The following is a 24,768-nucleotide window of genomic DNA, read 5'->3' on the forward strand; positions in this document are numbered from 1 at the left end:
CTGAAACACTAAGATTTATACTACATTCCCTTAGAGATTCCTATGCGCTTGCTGTGAAGAAACCAAAAATGGCAGATGGATCATTCTCAGTAAGCAACATATCTCTACTTGGGTTTTCAAATAAAAATTGGTAATTTATTTTTCCATGGAGCATATTTATGTGCTCCCCTCCAAGTTATCAGGACCTTGCCCCCAAATTTGCACTGAATTATATATGATGAAACAGCAGACATTTTGGGCAAACTGGGATATATGAAGCAAACTACGGAAATAACTCATTTGATTACTTTAAAAGCCATAACCAGTTTTAAGGTTGTTGTAAACTATTTTTCAATAATTAAAAACTGTAGCCCATTCACGCTAACAGAACACCCAACAACAAAAGGAAGAAAAAAGCTTTCATGCTGTCAAGAGTATCCATTCTACTTTTCCAGAAATATCATGTAAATTATTGAGCATACAACAGACCCTAAAGAGAATAGTTCTCTTGTACTACCTCCTTACCCACCTAGGCAATCCCCAGTTCTCTCACTGAAGGAAAGTAAAACCAAAAATCTTTGTTTAGAATAATACCATACCAATAAAACTACTGAGCATGAAAATATTTGAGGGGAATAATAAACACAGTTCTGCGTGTACACACACATACACTCTCCCCAAATGTCAAAACAGATATATAACAAATGGATGCTCTTCCAGACTCATGGGGAGAGAAAGAAAGGATTTAAAAATATAAAATACATTCATGATGTATTTTGAAGCCAGGGAAAAGAGACTTAATCTTTTAAGAAGTTGTACTTTAGCACATAAAATCTAAAAAAAATAATCATCGCTTTTGAACTATTTCTTAGTCTCAACCTTTTGCATTTTAGGCAAGTTCTCAACTGCCTTTAGACATCTTTGAAACTAGGCTCTTGTTTAATACAAAATAGGATGTCAGTTGATCAATATCCATTTGGCTTAAATTCATAAGTCCACAACCTCCCTTAAGTGGTAGAACAAACAGCTACAAAGCCTGAAAATTTATTGTTTCTTTTTAAACTCCAAATGATATTTGCAGATGCCAAAAGGCATTTTGAAATCACTCACCCTTACTTTAGTAAAAATGAAAAAGGGGAATGGGGAGGAGGGAGAATCTCATGAGGGCTTGTATGTCAAGTTTTTGCCCAGAGCTAATTTTCATAGCTGTGTTATAAAACCCTGAAAATGGAGGTTTATAATGGAAATGCTGACAGACCCTTAACTATAGCAGCATGAATGGATATAATTAAAGAAAAGCTTTTGGCTACACCTAACTCCACAAATAAAAGACTGCCATTTTCATGTTAACCTCAAATAACAACAAGTGAGAAGTAGAAATGTGATTCTAGAAAGGTAATGTGAAATGTTAAAGATGACTGCTAAAACTATTTGACACACTAAGTTTTAAACACAGAGGCATTTAGTTAACATAACCAAGTCAGTATTTTCATAATGCTACTTAATCAGCAATAAAGAATGCTCTAGTGAGCCATCAGCTCCAGTTAGCAGAAAGTGGCATATGAAGTTATTATTTCTTAACAGCCTAGAGGGAGCTGCTTCTCTTTTTAATCAGTGATCTTGGTTCCTTCCTACCTATAATTTCTCTGTCATACACTTATAAAACTATTACCTGGTTACACACACACACACACAAACACACACCCTGCACATACATTTATGCAAGCACTGATACCTTATTCCCACCTGAATTTGAAAACAGAAGAGATTGCTAAGGTAAAGTATTTCATTTCTTTCTCTTGTCAGAGATGCAGCCAGGAATAAATATCATCAATCTATGTAATCCATCTTCCTTACTAAACACAATTCAAAGAATTTAGCTCTCCAGCCGGGCGCGGTGGCTCACGCCTGTAATCCCAGCTCTCTGGGAGGCCGAGGTGGGCGGATTGTTTGAGCTCAAGAGTTCGAAACCAGCCTGAGCAAGAGCGAGACCCCGTCTCTACTAAAAATAGAAAGAAATTAATCAGACAACTAAAAATATATAGAAAAACGCATGCCTGTAGTCCCAGCTACTCGGGAGGCTGAGGCAGAAGGATTGCTTGAGCCCAGGAGTTTGAGGTTGCTGTGAGCCAGGCTGACGCCACGGCACTCACTCTAGCCCGGGCAACAAAAGTGAGACTCTGTCTAAAAAAAAAAAAAAAAAAAAGAATTTAGCTCTGTTCTTAAAAGAAAAAAAAAATGCCTAGGCTGTAATTTTCAACAACTCTCCAAAATATCTTTGACCTTTCTAATAGTATTAATAGTATATGGCACAGCTAAAAGACTGCTATGAAAAGATCTTCAATGAAGTTCCAGATTTTGGGTTAAGGAATTAGGACTACATCTTTATGATCAAATACCTAAAGGACTTTTTCTTGTTTGTTTCCTCTCCCTCTCTACCTGCCTTCCTTCTTTCTTTTTTGGGTAAACAATACTCAGTGATATCTAGGGCCCTTCCCCCAAAGATCTCAAACTAAAAGCTGGTCTCTCTTGACAATATCTGCATTGGAAAGTGTGTTAAAAATTGATGGGGCCAAATGAAACTATCCCAGTCACAATTCCTCTTATTATCTACTGTTATCAGTAGATAACTGAAGAATTGTGTGCAAATTACTACGCAAGCTTCAGAAACTTAAGACAGCAGTGCCTAAATTACAACAGCATTAATAAAGACTTACATATTGCTATGCCATTCTTATTCACACACTGACTTCATATTTCTATCTGTTAAAACTGCTAATTTTGGCAACAGAAGTTGTACAAGATTTGATTCTTTACAGCAATTGTTTTCAACCACAGTTGAGTAGTATAAGACAAAATCAAATTATACATTTGTCAAAGGAATCAAATGTTATCATAAACACCTGTGTCCTTTTTCGTAGGCTAGTCCTGAAGTCCAACAGCATACCTGCCACCTCCCCTACCACTGTTTCAAAGACTAGCAAACAACAAACAAACTCAATCCAGATCTGGTTAAAAGAAAACTCCTAATATAAATGTAAACTTATTTTCATTTTATATAATCGACAGTCTTCATTATCCCCTCTTGATTCCTACCTTTGTACTTCTGAATAGTGATACCATAGATTAACAGAGATGTATTATAGCTTACAATGTATTTGCAAGCAATATCTTTCCAACACTCCTGAAGTAACTTTGGCTGTAATGCTAAAGGACTTCTACTAAATTAAATTTAAAGAGCAAAAATTTGTTTTTATTGCAAGAAGTGAAATTTAGATGGTTGAAATGGTGCTAATAAATCAAAGACAAATTGTTATAAATATGATTCACTTGCCTCCACATCTCTCAATCCATTTTCTCCAATTGACTTATTAAAAAAACATACGCAAGTTACAAAATTATAAAAACAAAGTAATCAAAAGTCCCCTAATAAGCAACTACCCTTTTTTTAGTAGTAAAAACAAAACATAAAAGCACTCAGAAGTACATGAATTGTGGTAATGATTTCAGGTTTGCAAATTTTACTCATTTAATTACCTGTAATTTATTAAAAAGGTAGTGGTATGGTTACTTTCAGTTTAGTTACTTATTAACTATCATAAAAACGGTGTAAGAAGGCAACTGTGGTATAGTGGGTTAGAGTCTGAATGCCAATTCTGAAATTTATCTGTGTTATTTTAGGTAAGTCACACAAAGTCTCATGTTTCCATTTTTTCATCTATAAATAGGGATGGCAGGGTTAGTAAAGAAATAAAGGAGACAATATTCAAAAACTGTAAATCTTTCAAGAATATAAGAATTATTCTTGTGTTTACAGCCATTACTTTTGAAGAGTTACATACCAAGAAAAATTTCAGTTAGGAGTTTTAAGACAAAAACAAGTTAGTGAATGAATATGAAATATTTTTTTGCTTTCTTTGTATTTTCGTCTTTAATGCCTCTCCAACCTTCAAAATAGTCTCATTCTACTATTACAAAGCTGCAATTGACATTATTAACAAACTCCTATATTTCTTATCTTAGACTGCATTGTTTTCTAAATACACTCCATACAATGATCTAAAAATGAAAATGGAAGCTTTTTCATATATTACTAGGCAGAGTAGAAACAGGTACAATTTTTTTTTTTTGGTATGAAATTTGGTAATATACATCCACATTTAAAATGTACATACACCAATTCAATCTTAGGAATTAATTTATAGGTATACTTCCACAAGTACACAGAGATGAATATATAAAGATATTAAAAATGTGTTTATAATTACATAAAATGATAAATAATATAAATTTCCATTGTTGGGGATTAGCTAAATAAAGTTTGGTACATCCATATAATGAAACACTAACTAGTCATGAAAAAGAATTAAGTAGGTCTCCAAGCACTAACAGGTAAAGCTGTCCAGGAAATATTAAGTGAAAAAAGGAAATTATAAAACAAAGATCATCCATTTTGTGTTTTAAACATATATATAGTAGGAAGATGTCTGGAATGTTCTATAAGAAAAAATTTTACTTCATGCAGTAGACCTACAGCACTGTCCTGTGCATTGCAGGGTGAATATCAGCATTCCTGACCTCTGCCCACTAGATGCCAGTGGCAATCCCCTAGGGGACAAACTCACTGCCCCCCCTCCTTCATTGAGAACCACTGAATTTGAGAAGAAGTGAAGCTGAAGAGAGAAAATTTTACTTGTCACCTTACACCTCATATTTTTTTTCTTTACCATTTCTATCATGACGATATATTACACTCACAATTTAAAGATAATTTTAAAAACAAAAACAGATTGTCAGGAACTTTTAAGTAGAAAGATTAAAGTATTTGTAGCATATCAATTTGTTTAAAAAGAAAAAAAAACTATGCAAGAAGCAATACAATTGTTAAGAAGGATTAAAAGGGACTTACCCATCTTCAATGAAAAAGGCAGAAAGATGGATGGATTCTGCCATTTTGTTTCCATGACTGGCTCTTCTCAAAATACCCATAACCTCCCTTCCTTTCTTATTCTTATGCTCCTAAATCTTTTGGGGACTGTAGTTCCTTCCTTGCCAGCTCACTCCTCTTTCTTCTTGTTTTATATATTCAGACAAATATATATCAAATATGTATACAGACAAACCAAAACTAGTACTAGAAATGCAGAAATTTCTAATTTTCCCAGGAAGCACATGGAAATACTACTTACCATTTATTAAAAAATTGAACAAATAAAACAAAGTTGGTATTTTGGAAAAGTATAAAATCTGCTAATAAATTCTGCTAGACTAAAAACAAACACAGTTCATGTACAAGATTGAGAATTAGTAAAAGCTTATGAAATTAGTTATGAATTTACTTATCCACCTATCCACTCATCCAAAAATGTTAGAACTTTAAGATTCTTACTTTAATATAGCTTACACTAGGGAGCAAGGGCATAATTACCTGATCAAGAATTCTGGCTAAACCTTTACAATTTAAACTGATGAGAGCTGACGAATATAAAAACTATATAATATCTAATGAGGAGTAAAACTTGTGGATAAATCAGTATGAAAATACAGCGCAGAATAAAGAAGATAAGCCAGTAATAAATAAATTTGATAATGAATAAATTTCTAAAATTTGGAAATTTTGCTGAGCTTAGTACCTATGAAAAACAGATGCTTCATTTGTGATGTGATATTAGGAGGAGGGAAGCAATCTCTTCATTAACTTCAGACATGATTTCAAATAAAATCATATTTCTATACGCAATTTTTACATGACAGTGTGCAACTACAGTGACTGGTAGTATATAACTTCTTGAGAACATGCACTTCATCTGTAAAACTGTTATGTGAAAAGGGCCTAAAGGCAATAAATGTCATAACCATTGTTCCTATCCATTATTAAGTTTGGGTCTGAGTGTATCTGTTTATCTAATGTATCTGCGTAAGAGTGTATCTGTGCATCTAATGTATCTGCATAATTTAAGTGGATCTGAAAACAGTTTTATATAGGTGATTAGTAGTATTAACAGAATAATCCTATGTTAACTTCAGAGCAAACTGGTTTATTTGGAAATATTTGATGCAGTTGATGCTACAACTTTGCAGCAAAAATTTAAAGAAACCATTATTTTTTAATGGTACAGTGTGGTCAAAATCTCCTTATGGGAACAAAATTGCACATTGTTCAGTAAAAGCCACTTCAGACTTTTGCTCATGGTCTTGCTTATTATAATATATGTAACATACCTATGGGTATTAAACACTCTGTTCTGAGAGGTAGCAGGGGAAAGAAGGGTTAAGTAAGGCATGGGTCTGAGATTATACCAGAGCTGCTCTGAGTTAGTCTTGCCACTTGTGATTGCACCTAAGCTTTCTTTTGATGAATTATTGTTTGAAAACCTTTTGAAAACTACAGGTTGAACATCCCTAATCTGAAAATCCAAAATTTGAAATTCTCCAAAATCTGAAACTTTCTGAGCATCAACATGATACCACAAGTAGAAAATTTTCACACCTGACCTCAAGTGACAAGTTGCAGTCAAAACTATGTTTCATGCACAAAATTATTGAAAATTTTATATAAAATTACCTTTAGGCTGTGTGGATAGATACATATGAAACATAAATGAATTTTATGCTTAAACTTGGGTCCCATCCCCAAGGTATCTCATTATGTATATGCAAATATTCCAAAATCCAAAAAAAATCCAAACTCCAGAACACTTCTAGTCCCAAGCATTTCAGATAAGGGATACTCAATGTGTATTTATCTATGCCAATGTAGCAGAAAACAAAATCCTCTCCTCTACATTTGGATTTCAAAAAAAAAAAAAACCCTCCTTTAATATAAAATCAACATATGTGATGATATGAAACAACTTAATAAATTAGCACATGACTGGAAAACATACCTTATTCTGGCCAGAACAGCTTGTAGAAAGTTCAATACAGTCCTAAGTTCAGATTCTCGACAAGCTCGCAGAAGCATACTAAATCCATCATTAAGCAGTTTTTCATGGGAAGGATACAAGCAATAGCTGGTCTCAAACACTTCTTGAACACCATCAATGTAGATGGAAAGAAGTGTCCAGAAAGTCTGTCTCTGTGCCATTTCATCATTCTTAGACACCAAGAATTCCTTTGCTTTCTCCCGGAAGGCACATGAAAATTTTTCAGCCAAAATACCAATGTCCAGATTTTTCTGGGCATACATCAAGAGGAAGGCCATCTGACCCTTCCAAATAAGGGCTCTCTGAGATGTCATAAAAGCAGGCTTCAGGAAACTCAGGAGGTCTAAAACATGACTTGCTACATCTTCTACCTCCACAACAGCTGCTAACAGTAGAAAGAGGTTGAAAAAGTTCTGCAGACCAACTTCAGTTAGTTCTTCCATTCTTTTCTGATGGAATTTAGAATATATTCTATAAAACATAAAAAATTGCTTTAATAAAATTGTTTGGGCTGGGCACAGTGGCTTACACCTGTAATCCCAGCACTGTGGGAAGCTGAGGCAGGAGGATCACTTGAGGTCAGGAGTTCATGACCAGCTGGGGCAACATAGCAAGACCCCATCTCTACAAAAAATAAAAAAAAAAATTAGCCAGGCATGGCATGCACTTAATGGTCCTAGCTACTCAGGAGGCTGAGGTGGCAGGGTCATTTGAGTCCAGTTCAAGGGTGTAGTGAGCTATAATCGTGTCACTGTACTCTGGCCTAGGCGACAGGGTAAGACTCTGTTTCTTTCTTTCATTCAGTCATTCATAAATAAATAAATAAATAAATAAAATTGTTTGATTTACAAAAACCTACCTTTGAAAAGAAAATTTCATTCAATACTTATGGCAGTCTCATTGCTTTACATTTTAAGTTAATTCTTCATCTTGATGCTGCCTTGTAACATTTTCTACTTAGAAAACAAACTCACATGGTAGCCCTACCTTCAAATGTCCCAAGGATGCAGCAAATCATCCATGAGTAAGCAAAGGATTCAGTGTCTTTCCCCAAAGGATAGTAATGTACTTTTCATATAGTACATGGCTTTTCCTTTTATTCAAGTTCCCCCTTATTTTATTGGCAAATAAGAAAGAATATATGATCTTTTTAAGTATAATTTGATGTGTTTTTACAGAAATCTTAACAGGACAATTTTATGTAACAATTTTTCTTAAATCCTTGTTCCTCCTACCCCTCACAAAGACTTGCTCTTGCTTTACTTACACCCTAAGACAATTCAAGGTGGTTGAAAAACTATTTTTACCTACCTGCAAAGAAAAATTGTTAGTGTTTAATTGTCCAAGACTAGCCATTAAAAAACTTCTCATCAATACTACTTAATACAATAGTTGACACAATAGCTAATAATATAGTTAATATAACAGTTAATGTACTTTTATCAATTAAGGGATTAGAACTGAAAACAATTCATCTTGAATTCCTACTTATGAATTATTAAGTTTTGAAACTTCTATAATAGGTTTATTCTATTTATAATAGGATGGAAATGATTAATACTCATGAGAGGTTAAATGTTTATTTATAAAGAACTATGTAAAAGCTGATAAGCAACTGAAAGTAAAGGTCTGTTTAATCATCTTTGTATTCCCTACCATCCCCACTCTGGTGCTTGACATACAGTATTGAATGAATTCAAATGATTTCTTCTTTTAGCAATAAATTTCTGAGTATTCTGCCTTCCATAAAATTATTTCAGATTCAAAAACAAACTGGCAAACAGAACAAAAGAAAAAACTATTTGAACCACATGATTACTAAAGGTTTAATGAAGAAGCTGTCATTTTAAAAAAGTATATTCTAAATAAAAAACCCAAATTGTGTCACCATAACCTTACAAGAATTATTCACCATGGGAATCAAATAGGAAGTTCATTAAGTGATTCTTGAGAAGTCCCTTCCTAGAGTAAGAGGTACTCTGCTCTCTGAGAGGTCCCAACAAATAAACTGAGCAAGTGGTTGATGGTGGTGTACTGCACAAAGAGGACCAAGAAAAGGGCCAACAGGCAAATAAAGTAGAAGAAATGAAGACAATTAAAAATTGTATCAAAAAAAATTGTATCGATTACAAGCAAAACTCTCTCTCTCAAAAAAAAAAAAATAAATAAATAAATAAATAAAGACAGAGAGCGAACAATAGACTAATGTAACCAAAAGTTTATTTTACCAGAAATGAAACCTGGGCATAATCCCCAAATGAGAACATTAGCATTTTTTGGTTCTACTATACTCTAGTCAGTTCTCCTTCAAAAAAAGCAGTGCTGGCTGGTCCGAAGGTAGTGAGTTATCTCACTTGATTGTTGACAGTCAGTTACAGATTGAACTCCTTGTTCTCCTATTTAATCCCCCTCCTCACTACTGCACTTGACTAGTCTTAAAAAAAAAAAAAAGCAGTGCTTCTGAACTACCAGGCTCAAAGAACACAAAAATTTTATACTTTGACCCTATTACCTGACAATGTACAACTTGGAGATATTTTTTATTTATATCACTTTTAATAAATTGTATGCAACAGATTACAGAACATTACAATTAAATTTTGGCAAAAAAACCTCTACAGTTCCCTAATATCCCTCCACTTAAATATATGGGATTTCAGTCTTCAGCACTGGTGAGGTAAATAAGAAACTGAAACCCTCTGCAAACGATGGATATGAGGTTTGCTTACTTTAACAAATTAGCAGGATAAAAAAGTGCCTTATTCTGCTATCCTACATCAAGAAATATACATTTTTTTATTTTTTTTAATTTATAAATAACAGAATTTATTGCTCATAGTTCTGGAGGCTGGGGAAGTCCAAGATGAAGGTGCCAGCAGGTTTGGTGTCTGGTAAAGAAATACATTTCATATATGTAAAAACTCCAACCACAAGTAAACTTAACAAAATATAAATAGTAATACTTCTCCAAAAATTATCAGTGAATATTTACCACAAAGAAAGATACTACACATACCTTCCTTTTACTTGTTTCCAAGGATGAGGGCCAGTGTTCTTCATTGCTTTCTTAACAACTTTTGCCAAAATACAAAGGAAAATGGTATAACTACTGCTGGATTTACACAAGTTGTGGTCTTGTTTATCAAAACAGCAAGTTTTCACCATTTCAAGCATTGATGAGGGTGACTTTATGATATTAGAAAGGCCTTTCAAAGGAAGCCAAGAAATGCTGAAGGAACTATTCTAAAAATAAAAAAGAAAACAAGTATTAGTCTCTTAGTAAATAAAATGGAAAGCTGAAAATTTCAATTAGTTCATTAAAAGTTTGACTCATCTTAACCACAGAAATTATATAATCATGATTATATATCCTTCAAAATGAAAATTCCATAAATGCACAGAGCATCAAGTGTTGCACAAATTTTGGATTGTCCCCAGGATGCATTTTCAACTGTTGGTTTGTCCAAATTACGATACAACAAGGTCCATACATTGCATTTGGTTGATATGCCCCTTACAGCTCTTTTATTCTGTAAGTTTCTCAATGTTTTTATTATACCACTTATTTTTTATATCAGGTTATTTTTGTGTAAAATTTTTCATATTCTGGATTAGCTGCGGTATCCCCCTAGTGTCACTTAACACAATCTTTTATCTCCTACCCTTTCTGTAAACTGGTGGCAGTAACTAGAGGCTTGATCAGATTCATGTTGAATTTTTTGGCAAGAATCTTTCATTGGTAGTACTGAGTATGTCCTGTAGCATTTAGCGAACATAAGTTCTGACTTTTTCTGATGGTAAGATTGGTCAGGTTGAAGCCTGATCCACCCATTTCAGTGATCCCCACCAATCTTTTACTTAACAGTTTTAGCAGTCATTGATGAGCATTGTCTGGGTGACTTATTTGATTAGATGTACAAAATGGTGACTTCCTAATTCTATCATGTCTTCTCAATCAGTCATCAGAAATCTGATTATTTTAAAATACCGTTTGTATTTTCCTTAATTTGCAGTTTTCAGAATAATGAGGTTTTTTGTTCCAGAACATTATAAAGAATCGTGAACATGTATTTAAACATATTTGATGTTTTAATCCACTGCAGTCATTATTCTTGCTTATGCTCAAATTTTCTCACTTTTTCGGGCAATGGAAGTTCCTTCAAGTTGGCTCCTGTGTCCTTCTGACATGACTCTAGCTTACTTTGATACTTTCCCTGCTTTCTGCCATGACAAGATACTCCAGATTCATCTTGTACACATTCTGCCTCAGAACTGGAATTGCTTATTTCTCCAACTACCCTAACATTATGCTTCAGAGAAAGGTATTTTTCTCATTTTAATAAGCTCCATTATACACAAATCCAAACTTAATGTTTACTTACAAATCTTCCACTACCATTTTCTATCTTGATTAAGGGGTTCACTATTTATCTACCTGAAAACTCAAACATCCCAAACCTCCTCTCCATACACAAGTGACTAAATCTTTTAAATCTACCTTTAAAATTTTTATCTTCTACATTCATCCTCTCCTTTCTATAATAAATCCACTGTCCCTATTTTAGTTCTCAGCCATAGTATTATTTGCTCATACAACAACAATGAACTACTAACCCATTTGTACCCAATTTATTTATACCACTTTCAGAAAAAAACTTTCGCAAACACATACCTAAGTCATATCCTTGCTTTCTATAAAAAATAAATCAGAACTCAAACTCACATTATGTTCAACCCTTCATAGTCTAACCCCAGACTACTTTTTCCATTTTTCTTATCTCCTGTCTTGCCCCACAGTCATCCAAGGCCTATCATTCAGAACCATTAACAAGGTAGAAATAGACCATGCTTTTTCATACCTCCATGCATTTGTCTGTATTGTTCCTTCTACCTGGATGTTCTTTTTCTTCTGTACTTGGAAAATTCTACTCATTCTCAAGGGCGAGATAAAAAATTATGACCCCATGAAGTCTTGCACAAGTCCATACATTGGATTAGATAAAACCTCCTCTGGTGTTCCATGATATTATAACTTTTTTCCTCACAGTATATGTGTACATACCTACCAGCCCATAAGCTACTGAAGTGCCAAGATTGTATCGTACTCAAGACAGCAGTGTCTGTTCAATGTATCATGAGCAAGCAATAATTATTAGAAAATATTTATGAGGATTAAAAAATATCTTTCTGCCACAATTTTTGCCACTTTGCTTACACTCACTCTGAAGAGAAAAAGTATACCAAATGCTGTCTCCTTTATACCAAAGCTCTATACACAATATTTGCTAAAAGATAAAACTATTCATGAGCTACTCCAATCTACTCTGAACAAAAATTAACTTTTTAAGAAAAAATCATAACAATTCATAATTAAACCATAAAAATTCCTAAAATATGTACAAAATTTTCAAATTCCTGGAACAAATCCATATTCTATTTACTCACCAGGTTTTTACTGTAATATTCCCATAAAATTGTGACAACTGCAATGCTTGGTTCCCAGAAATCACAAAGTGTCAAACAACAGTGAAGATACATTCGTAATTGTTCTTCTAGTACACCCTCCTAAAAAATAAAGTTATGAGGGAGTAAATAGGCTCTGGAAACATAAATATTATCACTTGATATTGCACTGTATAACCTGCAGCTAAAAAGAATATTAATATATCACTATATCACACCCATTCTCATCTTCAGACCAGAAGGCCTAAATTAACATAGGTATACTACCAAAAACTCGTTTTAGAGATCATTAACACATTCAGACAATGGAAATTATATAACTCAATTTGACTTTTAATTCAATTATTTAAAAATCACAGTAGGTGTTTTACAATTATGTTGGAAACCCAGAAACCAGAGAAAAACCCAAATCAGAAAGAAGTGGCAAAAATGATAATTAAGATATACACGAGTGGCTTGGTCATACTTAAGTACTTGGTCAAATTCTTTTACAGGTTATAAGAGTTGTTCTTTTAAAAACCAGAGGATTGGCAGAGTACATATATTTTAATCTTTTAGGAGATGGTAGGAGAATCAAGTGGGGAAAAAAGTAGACTTTTTTTCCCTGTTGTTGAAACACAGTCTCACTCTGTCACCCAGGCTAGGGTGAGGTGGCATCATCCTAGCTCACTACAACCTAAAACTCCTGGGCTCAAGCGATCCTCCTGCCTCAGCCCCCTGAGTAGCTGGGACTACAGGAGCGTGCCACCACACCAGCTAGTTTTTTTTTTATTTTTAGTAGAGACGGGTTCTCACTCTTGAGCAGGCTGGTCTTGAACTCCAGAGCTCAAGCAATCCTACCACCTCAGCCTCCCAGAATGCTAGGATTACAGGTGTAAGTCACCTTGCCCGGCCAAAAGTAGACATATGTTTTTTTTTTTAAATGACACATCCCTAAATTCCAATCATTCAATTATATTTAAAGCTTACTACATATTAGGCACTGTTCCAAGGTACTAGGTATAGGATAATGAATAAGGCAGACATAGTACACGCACTAAGAGAGTTTACACTTTTGGGGAGGAAAGAAAAAGGGATACTGACACAAACAAGATAAAGAAGTATTTCAGAAAAGGACAGTAGTGAATAGGATTGAATCCTGCCGACAGATTAAAATAAGAAGTAGCAAGAACCCTTGGAGATAAACATACAGAAGACACTGATGGCCCTGCAAGAGCAGTTTGGGGTATGGCAAAGACAGAAGCTCTACTATGGATGGCTGAGGAGATAATAGGAAGTGAGGAAGTAGAGATGAAATCCTTGAACAGGTAAGAAGAGATAAGATCTAGTACACAGGGAAAGGAATTAGCTCTTGACAGAAACAGTGACACTTCTAACATAAAAGAAAAGCACTCTGAGAGGTGGAGTACAAAGTGAACATCTTGGGAGATTTGAAGGTGCAAAGACAGCAGTTCTCACCTGACTGGTTCTATTTCCTCAATGATTTATGAGGCAAGCTGTTGAGCTGAGTAGACTGGGATAGACATTGTGTTGAATTGTGTGTAAAAGAGAAGTTCTAAAACAAGTCATTTTGGAAAGTAGAAAAGCAAACATTCTAGAGCTGACTGCCATTTGAGATTGAAGATCAAGAATTTAAAGTCAGACAAGTCAGTAAGAATGAATGCATGATTTTCACCTGCAAGATTCAGTTGTGGGTGGGGGGTAGGAGAGGAGGTATAAGCTTTTTCAGGTTTAAAACAGGTAAAGGTTATGACATTAATGTTTGTGATGGCATAATTATAATAATGGGTTGTGTAATCTACCATGTTTAAGGAAGAAAGGACATGGAAGAGGACAGAAAAATGAAAAGGTCAATCAATGGTGATGGGCAGAATGAAAATGATAAGAAAAATGAAAAATGAAAAACTAGAATATAACCATGGGAGGAGGTAGGTGGAGTAATGGAAATCTAATTAGAAGGGAGGATATTAAGAAAGTGAGATGGCAGGTCAGTTATACATAATAATGTTGAGGTCACTAACAAAAGTACTATACAGGTATAGAAGAGAACAGTGACCTTGGTACCAAACTTTTCAATGAATGAGAGTGACTGAAAGAAACATGAGTAAAGGAGATTTTTTTGGCAAGGTCTTAACTCCTTTAATTTTTCATCCTTTAAAGTACACTTTGGCCAGGCACAGTGGCTTATACCTGTAATTCTAGCTACTCAGGAGTCTAAGGTGGGAGGATTGCTTGAGGCCATGAGTTTGATCACAGCAGTAAGCTATGATCATGCCACTGCACTCCAGCCTGGGCAGCAGAGCAAGACCTCGTGTCTAAAAAAACATAAATAAATAAAATAAATAATATACACTTCAAACTATAAGCCCTCTAGTACTAACTCCCACACTAGACAGTGACCTCTTTTTATGCTCCCACAGCATAGTAAAGCATACTTGTATCATAGGTTACATTTAATGTTTACCTGCCTTCAATTGTCTAAGAGCTCTCTGAGGGTGGGATAATGCCCTCAGAGCCTAGCACAATGACTGTTTCACCAAAGACTCTCAATAAATGATTCATGAACAAAACTAAGATCTGGGTTCTGGTGCCTCTTCTGATCAAGTTGTAGTATGGCTTTGCGAAAGACATTTAGATTCTTCAATAGACAATTAAACTCATTTAACCAAAGAAGGTAAGGTTCTGTAAATCACTAACATTCTCTGATTTTATTATGAAAATATTAAACTAAATCTAGGTTCATATTGATTCCTATGGCACAGTATTTAATTGAAATAAAGCATACTAATTTCTTTTGCTTGCAAGGTAAAACAGTGGGTTATGTTATCAAAGTTCACTTTGAAGGGTTTTATTTGCCATCCGAAATTCATTTTGCTATGTAAAACCCATGAAAATATATGAAAGGATGAATACCAACTATGTGTCAGGCATCATGTGACATGCTGTACATGTGAATTCATGTATGTCTGATACCATCTCAATTTTATTATCTTCATTTTATAGAAAAGAAGGTTGAGACTCAGAACTTAGAAATAGCTCATCCAAGCCCACTTGGTTAGGCACTAGGCTTTATAACCCCAAAGCTTCTGCTACACATACTATTATTCTATGCCACCTTCCAAAACACAGGAGGGAAAAGAAATGAACATTTAGTGGACAACAGATGTGATCAAGATTGCTTAGTGACCAGACCAAGATTTGAATCAAAGTCTTTGGGAGGCAAGAACCCACGCTCTTTGCACTGTGCCCAATCATGAGGAAATTATTTTCCTTTATTTTTTTGAAGGAAATGAAATGAATTTCCCCTCATTTCTCTTCTAGTGGCTGCAAATTAAAAAGAAAAGAAATGGCTTAGAAAATACCATTCTCCAGAGTTCTGGCATGATAGGTTATGCTATCAGTTGAGTATGACTTAGAAAACACATGGTTTTTAGTCTGTAGTCAATTACAGATAGCATTTGTTATATATTCTACATTTTCATATTCTGTATCTTCAACTATTGCTTTATTTTGAACTTTAATGTTTTTCTTAAAAATTCACTTTTAAAGGTGTGTATATGTATATCAGTTGAATTAGGAGAGAAAGAACTTGTCTATCCTTCAAGTCTAGATAGCTAAAGCAGAAGTACACAGCAGTCAGGAGTAGGGAGACAGCAAACATCATAGCTCAAATTCATAATAAAAAGAGCTGAAATATAGTGGGAAGGAATATCTGAGAACACTTCAGTATATTAATTTCTTACATCTTCCCATCACACTTACTGGAGAAGAAAACAACAAAAACACTATGGAAAATGGAGATGCTGCCCACAAGTATGAACAAAACAGGTCTAGAAACTAAATGCATTACTAGACGAACACATAATAGCAAAGAAATATTAAAATAGAAATACTGAAGGTAAGTAGTTTTATTAAGAATCCTAGAAAGTTAAATGCTTTGAGGTATTACATAGTGGAATCAAACACACATGAAGGTTCAAATCCTGGCTGTTACTACCTAAGTTAGCTGTGTGAACCTAGACAAGTTCATCAACCCCTCTAGGCCTCAGCCTCGTAAGGTGTAAAATGGAAACAAGAATATTATCACTATATAAGATTGTGACAACAGTAAGTGAAAAAATGTACATTAAGTGTTAAGTACAGTGCTTGCACAAGGACAGGTATCATTTTGTTATATGCAGGAAAGAAACGTACTTTTTTAGACCATGCTGATTCTTTCAATGATCAAATAGTAAAAGCAACAGGTTCATAGTATTGTTCCTTAAGCTGATGCATTTCAATTTTCTAAGTTTTAAGCTCAAACCCTACCTAATCACAGAGATTTGATTAAAGACATGTAAATCCATGCCATCCAATTAAAAATTGTTTAATAAGCCAGAAGGACTATGGGCCTCTTTTTCACACAGCCTTAAACCTGCCTGGCTCAAGGAGTGCTACTCATCTCCTGCATTTTTCAGAGGCCCTTATGGGCTCTCAGGGTATCTCATTTCAGCTATGTGTGTGTGCGCATGCATATGTGTGTGTGTGTGTGTGTGTGTGTGAGAGAGACAGAGAGAAAGAGAGAGCGCATGCGCATGCCCGAGAGAGAATGAGCTATTTAATGCATATTCCATCAAATTATATTAAATGAATATGCTTACTCCTAATCTCTGCATTAGACCTTTTTTAAAGGATGTCTTCTTATCTTTATTTTAAAAGATCAAATGTAGGCATATTAAATTTGGGCATATTGCATAGGACAAATCTTTCATTAAACCGATAATAAAAAGATTTACTCTTTTAGCTTAGTTATTATATACACATGGCAATTCAACAACTGGTTATAATATATACAATTTAACTGGTTCATTTATTTATGCATAACTAATCTACTTATCAGAAACCATCAGAAGAATAAAATTTATTTGCAAGCCAAATGATAACTGTTATTTTAGGACTGAATAAACAGAGTTGGACTTCAATATCCCAGCCAAGAACCTTCTGCTCAAGAAACACTACTCTTATTAATTAGTAATTAGAAGATTACTGTTCTACATTATTCAGATCTAATCACATTCTGAGTTGTTTCTAGCCTTGGACTCTCCAAATTAAAGTATATTTGACAAATCAAAATAAAATCTTCTTTTAGGCTTATTTTTTAAATACCCTTCCATGACCTTTAAAAAAATAGAAAATTATTTCTGTAACCTCATTAAATAATGAGGCCTTTAAAAAGCAGGAGAAGAAAAAAAGGAAGGAAGGAAGGAAGGAAGGAAAAAAAATAGGTAGGCTAAAACTGAAACTTCTTTTCATATGAAAACAATAATGCTGTTCTAAAGATAGAACAAATGTTTACAATTAATATTCATAAATATTAAATAAGATTATCTCTAAAAAACTTTTTAAAGCCCATAACCATATAATTGTACCTAAGTAAGTAAAATTAAAAGATACATGCTCTCTTTACTAAACTACAGCTCCATGTCTATTTCTGGAAGATGCTCTCTGGCTAGAAGAAAAGATTTGAAACATTATTTGCTTAATTAAAACTATAGTGGAGTTTCTATCAATTTTATCTGAAGACTGCTGTACATTTTGGAAGGTTTTTTTTTTTAAATATAGTAAATGAACTCTTTTATCACCATTGGAGACCAAGTCAACATACATGAGCATAATCAGATTTTAATTTACCCCAATGGGGGAAAACAGATATAATCAAATTGATAGCTTTATTCAAATATATTATTTATTGTTTATGACCACCTACTGTATCCACAAAATTGGTTCCTAGAACTCCAGCAAGCAGTCTTGTACTACTTATACAATATAATTTGATATAATCAAGGAACAATAAAACTGAAGGAATATCCAAGAGAACCAGGATAGTACTTCTTCCTAAATATTATAATGACCTCTTCTTCCACGGGAAAGATATTACTTTGACTTTATGCTAGAACTAAATTCAGAGAGAATGTTTCTTAGATTAGTTGTACTACCCCTACTTCTAGGGTGACTGACTCATGTCAATTTGCTCTTAACTTTCCTGGTTTAGCACTGAAACCCTAGGCCAGGCAAATCGGGATGGTTGGTCATCCTACCTACTTCCAAGAACTACTACTTCATCTTAAAAACAGCTTTAATTGCCACCACTAAAATACTAGCTATATTGTAAAAGCATGCTATGCAGTGTCAGAATAAGTTTCAACACAATATGAGTAAGACATTCCAACTAAACAAAGTCTTCTCTCAAAAAAATATGGTTTATTTCATTTAAAATCAAAATTATAGGGAGTCAAAATCCAAAGGTAAAAAAGTAATGATTTTCAAGAAACTAAAAGTGTTTAAAGGTTTTCAATCTCTTAGCCAAAAAGCAAACTTTTTTATGGAATACAGATGAAGACAAATTTTCCCTTCTGTTGTCCCTGACCAGGATGGAGATATATATTAATATATATTTATCCATACAAACCTTTAGATTCTTCTAAGAAATACTCTGTAACTTAAAACTTAGCTGAACAAAACCATAAATTCATACTGTTAGAACTGAAAGTTTAAAAATTATTATATATAACAGAAACAGAGGTCTAGAAGAAGGAAATTTAAAGGACACAAGCAGTTACAACTTAATTTGGAAATTAAAGCTCCAGATGCAGGAACTGTCAACAGAAAAACAAAAACAAAAACATTATCCAGACTTTACTGAAATTCTTTGTGGTTTTAACCAAGCTATGCTAAGGCATTAAGACTGGATTAATAACTGATGCAAATGACAATAACCCCTGTAAAATATGTCTTACCATTTCACAACCACTTTTTAGTGATTCTCTACATTCTTGAAATAAATATATATATAGAAACCTTTTGAGTCACTAAATCAATATGTTCTCAAAAAGAGTGAAGAAGACCCATTAAAATGATACGGGACAAAAATGAAATAGAAATAAAAACTTTTACAGAGGTTGGAGGAAAGATTCTAAAAGGATAACAGAGCTTTTGCTTCTGGTACAATTTACGCACACACAATTCATTGGCATTCTAAGCTAGAATTCTTAGTTCATAATTAGAAGATTCATATTATAACTAATGTATTTATGTTTCACCTGAAAAAGTCAGAGTTAATGTAAATAATAGGCATTTATTCCTCTTCAAATTTAAAAAAAATCTTTATTTCTTAAAAGTACTTATTCCCCAAATTAAGAAATATTCTTCACTATAATTTTCTGTAGACTCTTACATAAATGATAACTTCCATTGCAAAACTTTACAGGGCTATAATATAACATATTTAAAGATGTGATAAATAGTATATTTAAAACTGTTTTAAAAGGAGGTCAAGTCTGACCTCTGGGCCATGAAGCACTACATTAACAGCTCTGCAGAAAGAAAAATGATAAGGTATAAAATGAGTGCTCAGAAACTAGGACCTTATCAGTTAGAATATGATTCAAGCCTGTAAGACAAATTGCTCAGCAAGGCAAGTCACCTTCCTGCTGTGATGAGGATATAGCTGAATTTCTAGTGCCACTGACTATCTCCCTCATCATGTCTCCTAGTTTGATATCATACAGTCAAGGAATGGCTTAAAGTTCTCAAGCATCTACTATTTATATTGAATACATTTTGTCAAAGTCACCAACTAGGATAATTATCTTTGTCCTTTAACTGACAGCTCAGTGTTACAAAAATTTTTAATGGATAATCACTAAAAGGAAGTACTGTGAGTTGACCCTTTGAAGAACGATTTTATCACAAGTTTTTAATAAGTTATTTGTTACTTACATTATTTTAACAATTTACTTGGTTTTATAAGTAAAATTTGTAACATAAAAATTTAGCAAAGTCCACAAATTGTCTCACTTTAATTGCATACCTGGATACTGATGGACTTTTTCAGCAGTTCTTCTACAAAGCTCCAATTTGATTCTATCTGTCTCTAGAAAGGCAGAAAATATTATTGCATCAAAATTATTGCTCGATTATGAATATATTTAAAGCTATGGTACAGCAAATTAAGTGTGAAGTGTATTTTCTCTATCATCAAGCATCACTGAAATTTCTTGAATTTCTAATATTACTTTGGCAAAGAGTTAATTGATGGACTTAATGGAAAAAAATTTACTACTATTCCAATTCAATATAAACTTATCAGAAGTTGTTTTACTAAATACTGGTGCTTCTATAAGAATATAAATATTTTAATAAATATTTAATTTCTGCTGTCAGATGTAATTTAATATAAAAAACCTTTATATATCTAAATGTATTTTTTGGAGTTTTTTATGCTGAGTATTCTCCCCTATTCTCCACTTTACTCACTAAACATTTTTTCCTTCATCTTATGCATAAGAGCCCTGAGACCATCTACTTTGGTAAATAAAAGTAACTAAAAATCTTATATAGAAAATGTAAAACTTTGCACAATGCTACCTCATTTAGCCAATGGCCAACTATCTGGAAACTCCAACTCTCTAGAAAACTCTCCACAGTAAGGAAGAAAGCTAAAAAGAACTTTCACAAAGGCTAGGCACTAAAAACAATTCCATTTTTCCAATAGGAAAGACTGGAATACATTCTTGGTTCACTTGGTATCACCAAGATACTTGGTTCACTTAATACTCAGTTCTTAAAGGTCTGGATATGTGGATACTGGCCAAAACCAGAAGCAAAGCACCTGCAAGAGGAAGCAAGTAATGACTAGTTTTTAATACGGAAAAAAATGTATAAAAAGTAATCGTAAGACCTCAAAAAGCAAAACCAGAGGCCTTAAAAAGTAAAGGCAAAGACCCTCATCACACCCTATTAACCCTATTATAATGAATATGATGTTCATAAGGATGAACTCAAATGACCAATAAAGGGTTAAAGCATATTCAATATTTGCATGATTTTAAATGGCTGAGCACTGTTTATGTAAGATGCTAAGTATACTAAATCACTAAATAAATATCTCCTTAATAAAGATGCTTAGTGGCTATGGTTATTAGCCTCTAACATGGCACTTTTCTCCTGATATTCATGCTTTATGTAATCCCTTCCCACTATGTACCAAGGTTGCCTGTCACTGATAGACTACCAATGCCAATATAAGTGACAGTATGTCACGTCTAAGATTAAGTTACAAGACACTGAAGCTTCCATCTTGACAACACTCTCTTCTGTTGACTTGATCTGGGAAAAGCCATATTGAGAACAGCCCATATGATGAGTAACTGAAGCATTCTGGCAATGAAAGTAAGATTGAAAGCAAATCCTCCAGCCTCAGTTAAGTCTTCAGAGACTGAAATCCTGGCTGACAGCTTGACTGCAAGCTCATGAGACCCTAAGCCAGACCACCCAGCAAAACTGACCTAAATGCCTAACTCTCAGAAACTGAGAGAATGAGATAATAATTTTTTGTCTTAAGCTGCTAAATTGTTACATAGCAATAGATTACTAATACAATGACTTACTTTTAGTAAAAGAATTATTGACTATTTTGAAATACATTTATATAAACGAAGTGAATGCAAAAAACATTTATCTAGAGAGAATGCAGAGTAAAGAACTTGGCCTTGCCTAAAGAAATCTGGCCTTTGCCTTTAGTTTCTTGGGAGGTAATCTCTGGGCCAGATAGGAGCATTTTTGTTTGCTTGGGGGCCTATGGTCACACTGAATAATCTAATAATGTTAGAGAACAAAGGTTGGTCACACCTATGTAGTCTTAGAGCAGGGTCTTGTCATGCTCAAAAGACCAACAATGTGACTTAGGCTGGAGACTGGGTCAGCTGATCTGGAGACTGAGATTAATCATGTGGGTAATCAACAGTTCATGCCCACATAATGGAGATTCAACAATAACTATGGACACTGAAGCTTGGGTGAGCACCCCTGGTTTGCAACACTCCCTGTATACTGCCACACAATGATGCCAGGAGACTAACATATCCTGACTCCATGGGAAAAGAATAACAAAAGATCCACATATGGTACTTATCCTAGACTCTAGCCTGTGTGCTTCATCTCTTGGCTGATTTTAATCTATATCCTTTCCTTGTAAGAAACCATAACCATAAGCATAATGGCTTTCAATGAGTTCTATGTGTCCTAACAAATTATCAAACCTGAGGATGTTTTGGGGAATCTCCCAGCTTGCAATTGGTATCAGAAGTGAGGGCAGTCCCTACCCTGGGCAGTTGGCCCTAAAATTACCCCCGCCCCAATCAAAAAAATCATTTTGTTGTTTTGTTGCATCAATACTATATGTACATTGTGTTAGGCCCTTTACTTATTACTTCTACAAAAAAAAGTCTCCCATTTCACAGAAAACATAAAAGGTCCTATGTGTACAAGTCAGAGAATGGATTCAAATCCAAGTTGGTCTGGCACTGAAGCCAGTATCCCTTCTACTATACCATGTATTAGTAACTAATTTTTTTTTCCTTAGTAGGCTTTCCCCTAGATTTCAGCAATTCATTTTCATATCATTTTTTTTTTTAAGAAAATGTCACTACTAGTGGCAAATAAGGAGGAACATGACAGGGTTGAAGTAATTTAAGTTTTAGCTTTACAAATGGACAGTGTTAATGAGTATATTTCTATTGTTCTCTTCTATCAAGGCATTTGAATTACAAGAATTATAGAAAAATAGTGTAATTCTCACCTAAATAATTTCAACTATGTGGATCAGTATTGTGGCTATAATTTAAAAACATCATAATTCAAAGGAAAAAATGGCAAGTCTATCATGCCCAAATCAAATGTAAGAGAATACGTATCAGAAGTACAGATTTTTCTTCCACAAAACCATTTAACCTTGTGCAGCTACAGCATTTTTTCCCACACACCAAATTACACCACTGTAACCTCTTTTCTACATACCAAGTTAATTCTGCTGAAAGAAAGGAGGTAAGAAGTCATCAATTTGGGGCTACATTTTATATTTCTTATCCCACCATTTAAACTAAGATACCCATTTAAGCTTTAGTATAGGTTGTATTTCCACCAGAAATATAATATAGATCCTCTACACCCCACTTCCAGCAGACTAGATAGCCTGGTGCAACTCTCATGTTAAGGTTACATTTCACACTTTTACCTGGTTACTATTTCAGACTTCTCAAAGATGAGCATCAGCTAGGCTGACTGATTGCACTATGTTCTGGGCAGGGAAAGCACTGTTAAAACTGACCCCTGCAATGCCCAAAAGTAATTTTCCTTTTTAAATTGTATGTGGTTTTAAAACTGATGACTGAGATTGTGAGAGAATAATATACTCTCATCTAGGTTGAGAGAAAAGCATTAAACAGAAATGTATGAAAATCTAAAGCCTCTAACATAAGAAGTGAGATACCAAATTATTCTTATAGTCCTATACTAAGAAATTGGCTATATTTGTGATTTAAATCCACTATAGCAAAACTTCAAGTTCCAGAAACTTTTAAGATAAAAAATAGTTAATCATATCTGAAACCTATTTAAAGTGGAAAGATTTCACAGTAACTTTCAGGGCAAGGCAGTTCACATTTAAAAACTGAAACATGTCCAGGTTGTCACAAGATTAGAGGTATTTTTCTAGTGAAGAATGTATCACTAGCCATTATTACTTCATATCATCTCTCACATTAGATTGCTTTTTATTTAGTGGAATAAAATATGCTTACTGCATAAACATTTCCTCTATTGCAGTTAGTTATGCTAATATATCATAAGGAGTAAAAAAAGAATTTAGGCAATTTTCAAAATTCCAGTCTAAATATATCCCAGATCCAAATTAACATCCTGTATAATCTTTCTGAAAGAATAAGCCAATATGCCTTTATGTTCATAGATTAGAATGACTATCTGATTTTTTAAGCAAAATGAGATACTTTTGAGAGTAAAAGGAAAAATTAACCAGATAGGATAAGTGGATAATAGGTATAAACAGGGACTGTCCTGGCAACTAGAACACATGGTTACCTTACCCTACCAAAGAACTATTTGTAAGAGGCAATCCTTAGGAGAATATCAATAGCAAGTTTATCTATGGGATAAAATAGGGTAATATTTAGCCATTGTGCCCCTCAATTTCTTTACTTATAAAATGGATATATTACCCTCTTACCTTCTTCATAACACTTCACTGAGCTTAATTATTGTAATCACTGTGAGATTATTAAATATGTTGCAAATGAGACATATAATATACTTCACCTTTAATGAAAACTACTAACTAGAGAGCTTGAGTTTTTCTTCAAAAGACTCTAAGAAACCCAGAGATATTTCCAGCTCTTTGAGGACTCATATATAAAGGCAAGGTTTATTTTAAATGTACATATACACACATATATTAGACATCCTTATTTTTATCATATGAGTGGTTCTTTTTCAAGTATCATGGCTCTTTTAAAATCTTCTACATAATTTAAAAGTATAAGATTTTTAAAAAAAGAAGTATTTTGGC

General features: G+C 33.8%; 1 protein-coding gene across 1 annotated transcript in view; it reads right to left on the reverse strand.

The window, feature by feature from the left end:
- The window catches only part of MMS22L (MMS22-like, DNA repair protein), a 159,989-nt gene that overhangs the window by 107,285 nt on the left and 27,936 nt on the right, over positions 1-24,768 (reverse strand). The window contains exons 10-13 of the mRNA XM_012661840.1: positions 20,218-20,280; positions 12,351-12,467; positions 9,922-10,148; positions 6,867-7,376 (exon numbers count right to left, since the gene is read on the reverse strand). Of these exons, the coding sequence (XP_012517294.1) occupies positions 6,867-7,376; positions 9,922-10,148; positions 12,351-12,467; positions 20,218-20,280 (917 nt within the window). The remainder of the gene's footprint in view (positions 1-6,866; positions 7,377-9,921; positions 10,149-12,350; positions 12,468-20,217; positions 20,281-24,768) is intronic.

This window comes from Propithecus coquereli, unplaced genomic scaffold (assembly GCF_000956105.1).
Source record: "Propithecus coquereli isolate 6110/MARCELLA unplaced genomic scaffold, Pcoq_1.0 Scaffold74, whole genome shotgun sequence".
Classification (NCBI taxonomy): domain Eukaryota; kingdom Metazoa; phylum Chordata; class Mammalia; order Primates; family Indriidae; genus Propithecus; species Propithecus coquereli.